At 40.3% G+C, this 13411-nt stretch overlaps 1 protein-coding gene across 1 annotated transcript; it reads right to left on the bottom strand.

Moving 5' to 3' along the window:
* Nucleotides 1–400: 400 nt before the first annotated feature.
* LOC130158737 (ras-like protein family member 11A-like) lies at nucleotides 401–11642 on the bottom strand. The gene is made up of 4 exons (XM_056359698.1): nucleotides 10892–11642; nucleotides 9462–9518; nucleotides 7027–7109; nucleotides 401–3088 (listed from the first exon to the last, which is right to left on the bottom strand). Exons 1-4 carry the CDS (start codon nucleotides 11034–11036, stop codon nucleotides 2621–2623), a joined length of 753 nt encoding a protein of 250 aa, XP_056215673.1. The 5' UTR covers nucleotides 11037–11642; the 3' UTR covers nucleotides 401–2620.
* Between the last annotated feature and the right edge of the window lie 1769 nt (nucleotides 11643–13411).

Raw genomic sequence — 13411 nt, 5'->3', positions numbered from 1 at the left:
CTGCTAATAACACTGCTGAGCTCTATTGTGTTCTGTAGATGGTATGTCCTGGCTTAAAACCAGTATCAAAGCTAGTACAGGATTTGTATTGTTGGTCAATGAACAAAGGAAATACTAAAGTTTCTGTAGCAGAATAAATGTTTGCCACATGTTAGCATTTAGGAGAAGACTTAAATGTTTCAATATTTTTTGGCCTTAGTTAAAATGTAGACTCTTTTTTTCCCCCACTAGTGCCGCAGGAATGTGGGAATACTTACTTTTGTAGGAGTACAAATGTAGGAATACTTGTGTATACAGGGTCTATACGGTTATAAGAAGGGGAAAAAAATATATTTTTAGTCTAGTATAAACAAGGAACATTTAAAGATGTGAGATATAAAGGAGCCATTTTATACAGCACTCAGGAAAGACCTTGCATGTTTTTATTAATCACTGTTAAAAATAAAACACTGACAGGTTTGAAAATTGTTGAACATTCTTCCCAAATAAGAAAGGAATCGATCTGAAAGAGTAAGTTGCAAACAAATTTAACAAGCTAGAATACCTAATTCTCTTAGGCTTTTATGAAAACAAATGTTGTCAGCAAATTGTCTTCAGCAAATTTAGCCATTGTTATACAATACTGGGATAGTAAAATATTGAATTGTTATTCAAAATCAGTGATTATTTTTCCAATGTAAACAATTTTCAGTTTGTGTCTCACAAACTGCTCTATTTCATGTTATTGAATCTTTAGATTCAATATTTGAGCTATGGTATTAGTAATTTAAAATACTGCAATCCTATGCTAATAAATGTCATACCAAAGTGCCTGCAATGAATAATGACACGGCTCAAACATGAAATTGTTACTTAACCATAAGCTAAAGTAGAAATCCTCTGATATTGAGTCCCTGTTTGGATGATCTAATTTTCCTTTTCCCTTCCTACTACTACTTGAAACTAATTTTAAAAAAAGGTGCAGTTCTTTTGTGTGAATAGAAGAATTTTAAATTAATCAGAACAAAAGACATTCTCAGATGACCAGCTGTGGAAAACAATAAATAAAACAGAAAGTGAGCTGTAGATAGAGCAAATCCAAGTGATAAAGAAAATCATGGCTAGAGTTGTCTAACACAGGGATAAGAAAAATAGAAAATACATATTCAAGCCCTGAGCTATTTGCTGCTCATAATGAGTAAAATGTTGATTTAGCTCAGTATTGACAGCTGAAACTGCAGCTGGGCATATTTTTCTAAATCCATCAGACCAGGGTTTTCCCCTTCTGTATTCCTGAGTGCAAATCATTGAGCTTTACTTCATTTCATGGTCCTGTGAATTGCTCATATGGTCTGTTTAAAGAAGATTGTTGCATCATGACTTTTACATGGTCCAACCCAGTTTCTTTCCACTGTAATTGAGACTAGAATGATGGATGTTTCGGTCGTTGTTATTGCTACCATAAAACAGGCCAGCTCACAGGATACAGCTTCAAATCCCTTTGTACTTGCTGAGACACAATGCTTTGAGATGCTGCCAGTGAAATATGTGTTGATAGACTGGTGATTTGGATGCATTGCGAGGTATTGATAAAGTCTGTTCTTAAGGCAAATAACAAATTGACGAATTCCTGAAGCCAGAAATTTCAGGCATCATAAACCGTTTTCTTCTTAAAAAAAATTAAGTGATTTAAAAAAATCTGATTAATTAAATATACTTTATGCAAAGGCCTTGTTTCTTTAAAACAGCATCTTGAACTTGAAACCTAACTAGTTTGAAAGAAAAAAAATTACATAGTTTTAGGTCACCTCCTTGCTCTTGATTAACACAGTCCATTTTTTTGCAGGTTTTAAACCACCCTTCTCTGTTTCTTCCTCTCTCATTACCATGTAGGAAAGCTACAGACAAATGAGAAGTATGCCATTGAGAAACTGACTACAAAATGCTGCTATAAGTATGTATTTTGCCCATATAAACACTTTCAGAAACAGTCAACGTGTTTAAAGAAAAATAATCTGAAAAAATAGTGATTTAAAAAAAACCAACCCTCCCTTTAAAGAGACACTAAGGCGAAGCTTGCATATGAACAAATCTCTCACCAGGTTGCTGAGAACACTTTCAAAGCTGCAATTTAAAAGCTTTCAGTTACTGCTTTTCACTATTTGTGCTCTTCATTTACTTTTTGCCTTTATTTTCCAATCTTGTGACTAAGCAAATTTGGTAATTTTTTCTTGCTCAGTATAGCCCAGATTGCTTTCCTCATGTCTTGCTATAGCTTGTTGCCTATGTTTGGAATACAATCATCCCCAAGATAAGTCTCTTCTCTTAAAAGTGGGATTTAAGTATTTTTATTAATAAAATCCACATTTTAAGCTTAAACTATTTGACTGTGTCCTTTTCAAAAAGGAAATAATTTGGGACAATCTATTTTTTAAATCACAGTTTCTAAATTCTTGCCCCTAAGAACAAATTCTGTCAGTTCCTTTGCTGAATGAACATGGGATTTTTAAGGAAGATGTAAAGACAAAATCAAAAGGCCTCTCACACAACCTGATTGCTGAATTTCAGCGATGCCCCTTATTACCAGCTTATTTTCTTGCCTTTTTTTCAGGGCTGTGGAAAACAATTTCTGTAGGCTATGTCAAAGTGTAGTGGCAGATTTCCCTTTGGAAGTCAGAGCCTGTTTCAAACGTCTCTTTAAGTCCTGCATATTTGGAGACTTGGGTCGGACAAGGTGGAGGCCTCTTCGTTTCTCTCCATTGCAGCTCCCAATTATCCTGCTGACCTCCTGGCAAAGCTGCTGGAAGGCTTCATGCACTCCCTCACAGTTCTCCCGGGCTGAGACTTCATAGTAAGTACCTCCCAGTTCACTGGCCAGCTGGAGCCCTTCTTTGGAGGACACCTGCCTGGCTCGCAGGAGGTCTCCTTTGTTCGCCATCAGAAGCAGGGGAATGTTAGCATTTGGGTGAATCTTGCGGATGTGCTGGTGTAGGGGACGGATGACTCGGTAGCTCTCATAGTCTGTGATGGAGTAAACAAAAACGAAGCCATCTGCCCAGTAGATTGAACGGTTTATCTGCTCTTGGCAGCATATGCTGTCAGTGTCATCCTGCCGTCAAAACCAAGAGGTGTGAGATTAGAAAACTGAGAATAGGGAGCAGACAGAGCAAACAGTCAAACAGCACTGTTAGCTACTCGCAGCTTTGTTTTAATGTGTGGCTGTTTCTTGGTGTACAGGCAGACACCTCTGACTGCCGAGGAATGTACCAGACAGAGGAGAAATTTCCACTGTGTCAGTAACATATTACAGGTAAGCATTAATGTGGAGTAGAGAGGGCTCAGAGCAAAGTGGTTAAAAATTAAACAACCAAAATACTGATATTGAAAAGTTTGTTCTGTATTCTGTTGTACTAAACCAGTGTGACAGAAAACCGTGATTTTACTGTGGATAAAATTGTGATGGGAATGGTAAGAGCATTATAAAATTCAGCAGGCTAGTCACACTACTGCAAGCAAACGGTTGTCCCCCAAAGTGTTTTTTCAGGGCTTTTTCCAATCCTGCATTCAATGTCTCCATGTATGGGGATTCTCACTAACTGTGTTTGGTGAAGTCTGACAGGTTTTTCTGCCATGTAGGTCTCCAGATAGTCAAAGGCAAAGTTACTTCAAAAAAGCCATTTGTTACAAATAACCTATTATTGGAACCAAAAATGAGGTGAAATCTTATTGCTCATTTGTAGAGCAGCATTGCATTTGTATTATTCTTTTGTTTGTTCAGTCCATCACCACCACTCCTACTCGGACAGCCATAGCAATCACCACTGTTGGGAATATAAAACCGAATACAATGCTGTGGGGCTGGAAGAGGGATCAGCTCACTTTTCAAGATGAAGCTATTTTCAGCTAATCCACTACTCTTATCCATGCTGGTGTGCAACCCAACCAGATAGGGAGATCACTCTGCAGTTATTGCCAGTATGCTTGGTTTGTAAGAACTGACATTCCTGTCACTATTACAGGCTTTCTGGAACTTTGTAATTTCTTTCATATCCATCAAGGCACTAAGCATATTCAGTATTCAGCTCTTGATGAAATTGGTAGGAATTAGAGGCTTTTGTGCATTTTAGGGGGAGCTCAAACTTTTATTATTATTATTGCTAAATTCTATTCAAGAAAACTTCATCAACTTCAGTAAGACTATTAGAACTTATGTTCCATTATCTATCTATAGAACATGTATCTGCCATTCACATTCATTTTAACAGAATTTGCATGTGCTCAGCAATCTCTCGAAACAGATCACTTTTATTTAGACACCTAAATATGAATCATAAAGCCTAACTTCAGGAAACAGTGGTGGAAAAGAATGATTAAAACTGATCAGTTCGTTTATGATAGATCAAACAATAAAAAAAGGACTACTGTCAAGGGTCAAGATGAGGAGAAAGAAGCAGGATTTCTGAAGGCTCAGAGTATAAATTAGGCTTACGGCTTTCAACAGGAGTTCTGCTAACTCACTGCCCTTTGCAAATATTTCAATATTGCCCATAGAGACATGGGCTTATCATACCTAGTAGTTCTTTGCCCTTGCCTGCTTACAGTAATGCTAAATCCTGTTAGCAGTGAAATGGTTTAACAGATGCTCTTATCACTCCTTTCCCTCCTCAAAACCCTCAAACCCAAAAACCCAACAGAGTTGCACATGGAATGAAGAGCGATCCTTCCTAGCAGCCTTGTTTATAAGGTTAATGAGAGCAAACTCAAACCAGGACAGGGCAGGCTGTGGGAAGAAGGGCAATTTGCACTGTTGGTGTCTGGGTTGTATCCAATCTGTAGATAATTAGCCAGCCTTCATGTCCTGCTAGCCTCTTTTCACCAGCAAACTCCTTTCATGGAGAAAAAGAACTAATTGCTCTGGCAAGCGTTTGAAAATGTTTTTGGAGAAGGTGTACATTCAGAGAGCCTTAATGAGCAGAAATTCTCAGTTACTCCAGCTAGGCCCACCCGGTAGTGAGACCTACGGATAATCCCCAACGGAATGCTTTATTCAGGAAAATCAAAGGCTAATGGGCTACTTTTAAAATGGAAATCTCTGCTCTAGAATGAATTTTGAAACACACTGTCATTTGCCATGTGTAGACCAAGCAGTGATGAATCACCTAACAAAACCAGTTATCTGTTTGCTTCTGTTTCTCTCTTAAATATTAACATTTCCAGCGTGGCTGGAATCCCGAGTGATTCCACATGAGTTCCTCCAGAAACACTATACTCAGCCTGCAGAGTGTAAGAAATTCTCTTCCTTAAGGATTTTAACAGAAAATCCAACCTATTCTCAGTCTTAGCAAGGCCTGTTAAGGAACAGTTCCTTCAAATTATTTCAGATACATCATTTGATGCAAACAGACATACAGTCCAAGATAAGTGTGTCTCTGGGAACTACTGAAACAAGACAGACCTTTGACTGGGACAAAGAAAATGAAGCTCCTTCCTAACTAAATAAAAATCATTGCTAACTAAGAAACCTCAGCTGTTGGCATTACTAAATTTTGCGGACCTCTGGCTACAGTCACAGAACTATAGTGCACAGTCTTAAAACAGGGAAATTAGAAAATAAACATATCTGGTGTGAAAGAGGGAATTAAATTCTTTCACGCCCTCCTTTCTCCACTGGGACAGAAGAGAGAGGGGATTCCCTTTGTTAAGTGTTTATCAGGCAGTCCCAATTGTACCTAATCACCACCCACAGCTGCTCTTTGCCTGTCCTCTCTGAGCAAGCTGGCACAGGGCCTTTGTACTTTTAAGTCCCACTTGAATATTTGGAGGGCTTCCATAGCAGCTTTTGTTTGCTTTTTAGTGTCCAGAGTAAACGAGGGGTCCTCTCCTCTGCTCTGTGCACCCCCAGCAGCAGCAAAGAGCGCGGAACTTTGTCAAAGTTTTCCCCTTAAATCTACTTCCAGTCATCAGAGAAGATGGAAATGGAAACTGAGGCTGTGGGAGCTTTGCTTAGCCTGTCCTGTAAACTCAGGATAAAGCAGGTCTACAGCACAGAAATGAACCCATGCACACATGGGTCTGTGCAGACAAAACACTGTATATAAAGCTCTGCAGGGCTAGCCTGAAAGAGGATGGGTGAAGGTGGGGTTCCCATCCAGACATATCTTTGGCCAAGTCTCAGCTTAGGCTGAGGTTAAGGCCAAACCTAGAACTTTAGGTTTGATGGTGACAAGAGCATACCTAATCTTATCATGATTTCTCGGTTATTCTATAGGAATTATTACCCTCATGAGATTTCCACCATTCATGTAAAAATAAAGTTCATTGCATTTCCTGCTGCTTTGACACTACTTTCACCCTCTTGTTCCACATGTGAAGCAGATCTTCCAAAAAAAAAAAAAAAAAAGACATCTTAATCTTAAATCCTGCTTGGAAAAATATTTCTAGAAACAGGTTCCTAGTCAAATATTAAATCTAAAATATCTAAAATACTGATAGAAAGAGGGGTGTGGATAAATGCTAACACCTTAAAAATAAGGAATTAATAAAACAATTTAAATCACACACCTACGGAAACCACAGAAAAGCACCCTACTTGGAAATACAACTGCTTGGAGGCCTGTCCCTTTGGAAAGAAACCGCTTTCTAGAGAAGGCAGATTCTGGGTCTGTGGAATGGTCTGAGTCAGCTGGGCCTCTAGGCAGGTGGGTTTTCTGCCATGCAGGGACAGAAACCATTTGACAGGAAATAAAATTATTAGGTAGTTGGCAGGAACAAGCCAGATTAGGATTTTACTGCTATTTAGGCTTGGGATGCAGTAATGTGTTTGAAATGGATTTATGTTAATTTTTATTTACTCTTAAAGGAGCCTGATGTAACCTTTTCAAGGGCTCATTTTGGTGGGGCTTAAGGTACCCCATTAGTCTTCATTTGGGTTTGAGCCCAGGTATTTTTCTGCCAGTAAGTGGAGTGAGTTACAGATGGAAGTGCTGGCAACAAACAAGAGACAAGAATTGTGTGGTAAAGCACTAATGCACTGAGCAGATGTTTTACCTCCAATGAAACAAAGGGAGTATCCTGCACCTGCAGAGAGATCTGTTCCCCATCTATGGTGAACTTCCTTGAATACAATGCACCTGGGGGAAAAGTAAGATTATGAGAGTGAGTGACTGTAGCAAAGAAAGAGTACATAAAGGCAAAGTGGAGCTGTCAAAATCCAGATTTTTGAGGCTTATGGTAGGTAGTTGGTTATAGAAAAGTGAATGGCACCAGAGTGGCTGTGTGGCTGGTTACTTAAGTAAAGGATGTTTTAAATGTGTTCCTAGGATGGTACCTGGGAAAGGTGGCACTTTATATTGAATCAAATAGTCAAAGTGGGGTGCATAAATCCCATTCAGGTTTTCAATCCATATTGTTAACTTATTAAAATGTGGACTGCATATATTCTTAATCTCAAACCAGGATATCCAGGTGTTGTCTGTAAAAGGAGTGAGCTGTTTCCTATTGCAGTTTTCTGAAAGCTTTTAAAAAAGGAAAGCATTCTAGTTTTGGATGCAGAGTAAGTGACTATATACAAATCACCCAGTTGCTCTTTGGGATTTGTGTGACCTTAGCCGTACAAAGTTTGGTTGAAATCCCCAAAGACTGGACATTTTGAATCTGACTTCTGGTTCTGAATGACACATATTCAGGGCCAAGTGCTAGTTCAAACCATTTAGGACTGATCCAGCTCTAATAAAACCATTGCTATTCTGGGTTTGAACTTTATTTTGTTACTGGAGTGCGGGTTAAGTGACAATTAAAACTTAAGTTTTGATCTTATGAACTATCTGTGGTTGTGATAAGGACAGCTTCAGAGACTGATGCCATCATCAGTTTTCTTGAGGACTTAATACAAGATACATGGATATGTGAAGAAATGCTATATCCACAGCTGTATTCTATCGCCTTTCAGCCTTATCCAAATGCAATTGTCACTGCAGCATCTAAAACAAGGCACTTCATCTCAAACACAGAGAAATCCCATCTATTGGAGGGAATTCAGAGTATGGAATTCAGATTAAGAGGGAAGTCAGTCAGTCAGTGACAATAATGCCATCACTTCTGAAATTCATCTTTGGTTCCACGGAACAGGTCTTTTTATTCCAGTGAAAAAGAATTAGCTCACAGGAACATTTGCAATACATGGGAATTTAGTATGGCAAAGTTTGCAGCTGAAGCCAACATTATCATATTATGCTTTAATACTGACTGAGGTGATCTAGCCCTTCTAAGATTTTTTTTTTTAAAAACAGACCAGATTTTAAGCGGAAAAGATACTGTTTTAAGGGGAGATACTACCCAACCGTGAACCAAGACCAGACAATGTTACTTTTCCTATTCTGTAATGCACTGCACAAAAAGGAGCAGGTACTTTCAGATACTGACTGTGCTCTGCCTTATACTCAGTTGAAGGAGAAGCATGGTTGAATGATCACAAATACACTGCCACCTGTTTCTTATTTCTGGCATATTTCTTTCATCTACAGCATGGCTGTTGGGCTGGTAGCTTAATGAGAAAAGCATGTGGTTCTCAGCAATGTCTCTGGCAGCAATCCATTGCAAAGCTCAGAAGTCTAACTTGATGTACAGTCTCCCATAGAAGAGATGAAAGAGAAGAGAGAGAAATAGGGCAGTCAACCATCAAGGTTACTTAGGGTCAGTGAGAGGGAGCTGTAAGGAGGAGCTTTTCAGATTGTATTTCATCAGACAGGCAGAGATCAAAGGTGTCTTGTACTGACATCTCCTTTCCTAACTCATTATTCTAAATTCAGTATGCATCTCCAAAGTGAAGCGATCACTGCTTAGAATCCTGTCCTTTAGCAAAAACTGTGAGGTGGCCTATTTTGGGGATGTGCTAGTAGGTATGAGCATGGTGTACATAGATCCTTTCTACAACACTGGCCAATACAGTTGGCACTTCCTTGGAATAGAGGCTGTGAATTAAACAGTTCACACGAACACATCCTCTGAGGTGTCAGGAATAAACAAGAAATAAGCAGCTTGTATGGTCACTTTGCTTATCTTACAAAAAGAAGATTTCAATTTGGAAATCTGCCTTGTCATAAAAGCCACTGAAAAAAGGATCTGAAGTGCCTTTTACGCACTTTGGAATTCCTCTGGCTTCTCTGGGCTTGCAGAGAGAGCAGCATTGGGTTTCTGTGGTTTTGTCAATAGGCACGTTGTTCCTTGAGTCTGCATTTTAGTATAGGTATGTCCCCAAGCAAACCTTTTATTCTGATCCTTTTCCATCAAGTTTGGAAAAAAATAGCTAAAAGGATCATAAATAATGAAGCTTTGATTTACTGCTTTCATAGCTTGAGGCTATTAACTGAAAATATGCACCTTATGGACATCTAACACTGCTTGGCTTTCCTGTAATATGCACCAGTCACAAAATAGAGTACATTTCAAGCTATCTGCAGTACTGCAGTAGAAAGCAGACTCACCAGTATTAGCTTCATAGTCTCCAATAAATCTCTTTGTGAGAAAGCGCACAACCAGGGCTGTAAAACAATGAAAAAAATATGGGCCTTTAACGTGAACCAAAATCAATCTTTGCAGAACACATAATATCTTACTGGAAAAGTTAGTATAATATGAAACCAAGTTAATCTCTGAATTGCTCAAAGATTATTCTGCAAATGCTTCTCTCAGCACTCACAGGAAAAGATCTGGGGCCAGACTGTTATACCTGATGCAGAGTTTTTTGCAACTTAGATTCAGTGTGGCTATTCAGTGTAGGATACGGAGGTTTGTTTGTTGGGATTGCAGGTATAACAATCTGACCTTTGGTTTGAAATAGTTTAGAAAAAGAGTAACAAGTCAGTAAACTGAAACTAATCCCAATACCAAATGTAAGACCTCTGTGTCTTATAATAAGTGAGGCTGATGAATGCAATGGTTCTTCCCAGCCTTAATAATCCTCAGTCCTCCTCATGAAACCCATTTGTGATACCTAATCACATCCAACTAACAAACTCCATGCATTCTGCACACGTGGGTCATGCTGCAGCGCCCTGGGCCTTCTTATTCACCTTAACCTGTGTGCTTTCTTACACTGTTGGATGAGAACATTTTCCTTTTTCTTGATCTTGATTACATCCTGTTGTGGCAACAGTAACTTATATTCCTGTAGTGCTTTCATCTTAGCAGATTCCTAATCATTTGCAAAACCATTTAGTTAATACCTAAACGAAAGGATTTGTTCTGCAAGCAACTCTATCATAGATTTCATTTAAAATAACATTTTTTTTCACAGTAGATACTAGGTCACCTCTTTAGCACTATTAAGTAAAACTGACTATGCAGTTATCTTCAACAAACTATTTAAAAATAGGATGAAAATGTGGCTGCTTCAAATCCAAAACAATCAAACATTTTACTTGAGTCCCGTGGAACCTCAGATGTAGTAAAACAGATCTGGCCTTAATAACTTCTGAAATCATGTACCATACAATAGTGCTTGCTTTACCCTCTTCTCCCCCTTGAAGGATAATACAGGAAGACACATCTTGTACATTGTTATTTGTACACAGAGCATAAAACATTTGCAACAGGAGAGTAAAAATGATTAGCCCCATTTTTGGGCTGTGGAAATTTAGACACAGTTAAATAATTTGCACAAGACCAGGTGGAATAATTTGTGAGTATGGAGCAACTAACACAAGTGCCCTCTCCTCTCAACTGCCACCTCCTGTTGGCTGTTCACACAGAGCTACGGCAAATCTGCCTCACAAATTATTCAGTGCACTTTAAAAAAAAAAAAAGTAATGCAACAGATAAGAGTTTTTACAGCCTTGGTTCTACTGTCTGAGCTGCATATGAGCTCGTAAATAAAGCAGCAAGAAAAAGCGTGGAACTACACCTGTGGACTTACCTGTCTTGCCAACGCTACTGCCACCCAGTACCACGAGCTTGATGATTTTGTTGGGCACGCAGTCTAATACAGGATACTCTGGTATGGGGAGCAAGAGAAAGTTAGTGGAATACTGTGACATAGTATCCTGAGAGATGAGACGCATGCCAGAAGTGAGAGCTGTTCAACTCCAGTAGGAGTTGGGAGAGAAAAGAAGGAAAACAGCGTCTCGGTGTCTGTTCTTGGCAGTATATCCTTGGATGGAGGAGCCTTCTCATTTCATTGAAGTAGCTTTCCTGGGGAACGTTAGAGCGACTGGCCTCCTCTGCCCGATGCCTCTGCTCAGACAGCAACTCTGGAAAGCAGGAGGGAACTTTTTGATCAGCCCCCGTGCAAGCTGACTCCTCCGCGCGCAGCCAATCGGGACTGCATCCGCGACATTCCTGCAGCCGGGCACCGCGTGCCCCACCAGCCCCCTCCGGTTATCTCCCACCGCCTGCTCCGTCTGCTGTCCCTTGGCTCTTGGCTAAACCGAGATTCTTCTGGTTTACAGTCATCACAGCAGCGTTTTCAGCGAGGTACAGCCACCCCCATGCTCTGCTCCAACACCACTTTGAATAATCCCGTTCTGCCTGTCTAGTTTCTTTGCATTTTCAGTTGGCTCCAGCTCCATGCTTTGTTGTTCTCCCTGTCCTATTGTGTCCTGCAGTTGGGCCCCTTCAGAGCCCCGAAGCTGATGGGACACTCCTCTTCAGGAAAACAAACACTTTCCCCCCCACACCCCCTGCCGTGGTTTGCAGGCAGCTGTGGGTTATTCCAAAATACTAGCTCACGTATGTATCCTACAGGACACATTTAATCTGCTGGTTTATACATGTTGTTAGTCTTAATGGCCCTCTGGAATGTGGGTTAGCATTGGGTTGGGACACTGCAGTTTCTCCAAACATGGAAAAGTGAATTCAGGGCTGGCGACAGACTTGGGAAGGACTTGGTATCCCTCAGTGGGGTGAGCCAGAGAGAGGGAATGAAGAAAGAATGACTTCTATAGGAAAACACAGTGTAGTTTTAAGACAGCTGGCGGCTGCAAGGTCTGTTGGGATGACAGCATGTAACCGTACACTAGCTACAATCAGCTCTCAGTTCTCAAGGATAATGGGGAGGGAAGAAAAAGGGAAGAGCAGTGGGGAGGGAATGACCCAGATAAAGCAAAACTGCAAATAATATAAACCAGATGTAAATTAAACTACAGAAAATATAGTTAGAGCATTCATCTTTGAAAAACTTTTCAGAAGAGGTCTGCAAGGGGCAGGAGAAGCTTTAGGCAGCAGTGGCAAGAGGCGAGCCTGGTGCAGGCAGCACACTTCTGAGACATGTACTCTGTCACGCTGTGTGGGAGACATGGATATTAATGGAAGGTGGTACTGCAAGCTAATCGACCCACAGATCATGGAGACCTGAGGATGCAGATTTTTCCTGTCTTCTGTATGCTCCTAGCAGGCAGAAGGCAAGCATGGCTCATTACATAGAGGCTGCAGCCACCCGAAAGACTTTTTCTGCCCAGCTGCTTTCATGCCGCTGCTTTCAATTGCAGCATACACTCGAGTTCTCCCAAACAGGTTTTAGAGGCCAGGGATATGGTTGTGATCTAGCACAAGAGGATGGGAAATCAGGTCAGGTCTCTAGATTACTACCCTTCCCAAAGCACTGGCAGCCAGGTTGTCAAATGATCTCAATTTCCATGCTGGCATCACGGAGGACAGCCTGAGTGTGAACAGGCTTCAGAAGAATCCAGCTTTGGTGCACAGCAATCCAGTGAAATAAGCACGAGATTCAGAAGATTTATGGATGTGTCATTTTTCTAAGGCCCTGTTTCCTCTCTAAAAGCAGAGTTGCTGTGTTAGCACCGAGTATTATTACTTTGACCATCATGAGAGTCAGCTGATGAAGAGGTGGAACAAAATGTCTGGAGGGCTACACAGCACATGGTACTGGGAGGGAGTTGCCAGGTCGTGTGTCTTTTGGGATATGGCTCTTATGTGAACGATTTTCAAATCTTCCAGGGTAAATTTGCTTCCAGATTTTTGCAAACACACAAACACTGAAAAATATCTCCCAGGAAATTTCTTTACCAGGGTGCTTTAATTTCACACAAGTTTTGTAAGAACAGGCAAAATGAGAGGAGGAACAGGAAAATGCTCAAAATCTTGTGGTCAGTTAACAGGGCACTTCAAAATGTGTTGTTGAGCTAGACACATTATAAACTTTGGGATTAGCTAGCAGCAGTACGTAGCTGTTCACCTCTCTAAGTGTGGGATGTTGGAACCTTTGTAAGCATTTGCTATTAAAAACATGTGTTAGTGAGTAATATAAAAGTATTCATCACAATAGTCGTCCTATAAAAACAAATAATAATATATCTATCAGCTTCTAGGTGGCTGGAAGAGTTTCAGCCCAGGCAAAAAAAGCCAGGTAAGTTAAGTAAGTTCGTGGAGAATATTCTACATGGGCAAAGACATTTCTAGAAGAATATGGATCTGCTGG

The sequence above is a fragment of the Falco biarmicus genome, chromosome 14 (genome assembly GCF_023638135.1).
Source record: "Falco biarmicus isolate bFalBia1 chromosome 14, bFalBia1.pri, whole genome shotgun sequence".
NCBI classification, from domain to species: domain Eukaryota; kingdom Metazoa; phylum Chordata; class Aves; order Falconiformes; family Falconidae; genus Falco; species Falco biarmicus.
The sequence above is the reverse complement of the archived record's forward strand: the minus strand, read 5'-3'. Positions and strand labels throughout refer to the sequence as shown.

Excerpts from the sequence above, each read along its gene's own strand:
- LOC130158737 (XM_056359698.1), bottom strand. The coding sequence starts at position 11,036 with ATGCGTCTCATCTCTCAGGATACTATGTCACAGTATTCCACTAACTTT. Across the intron at positions 9,519-10,891 it reads CAGTAGCGTTGGCAAGACAG|CCCTGGTTGTGCGCTTTCTC; the intron begins GTAAGTCCACAG and ends ATTGTTTTACAG. Across the intron at positions 3,089-7,026 it reads CTCCCTTTGTTTCATTGGAG|GATGACACTGACAGCATATG; the intron begins GTAAAACATCTG and ends TTTTGACGGCAG.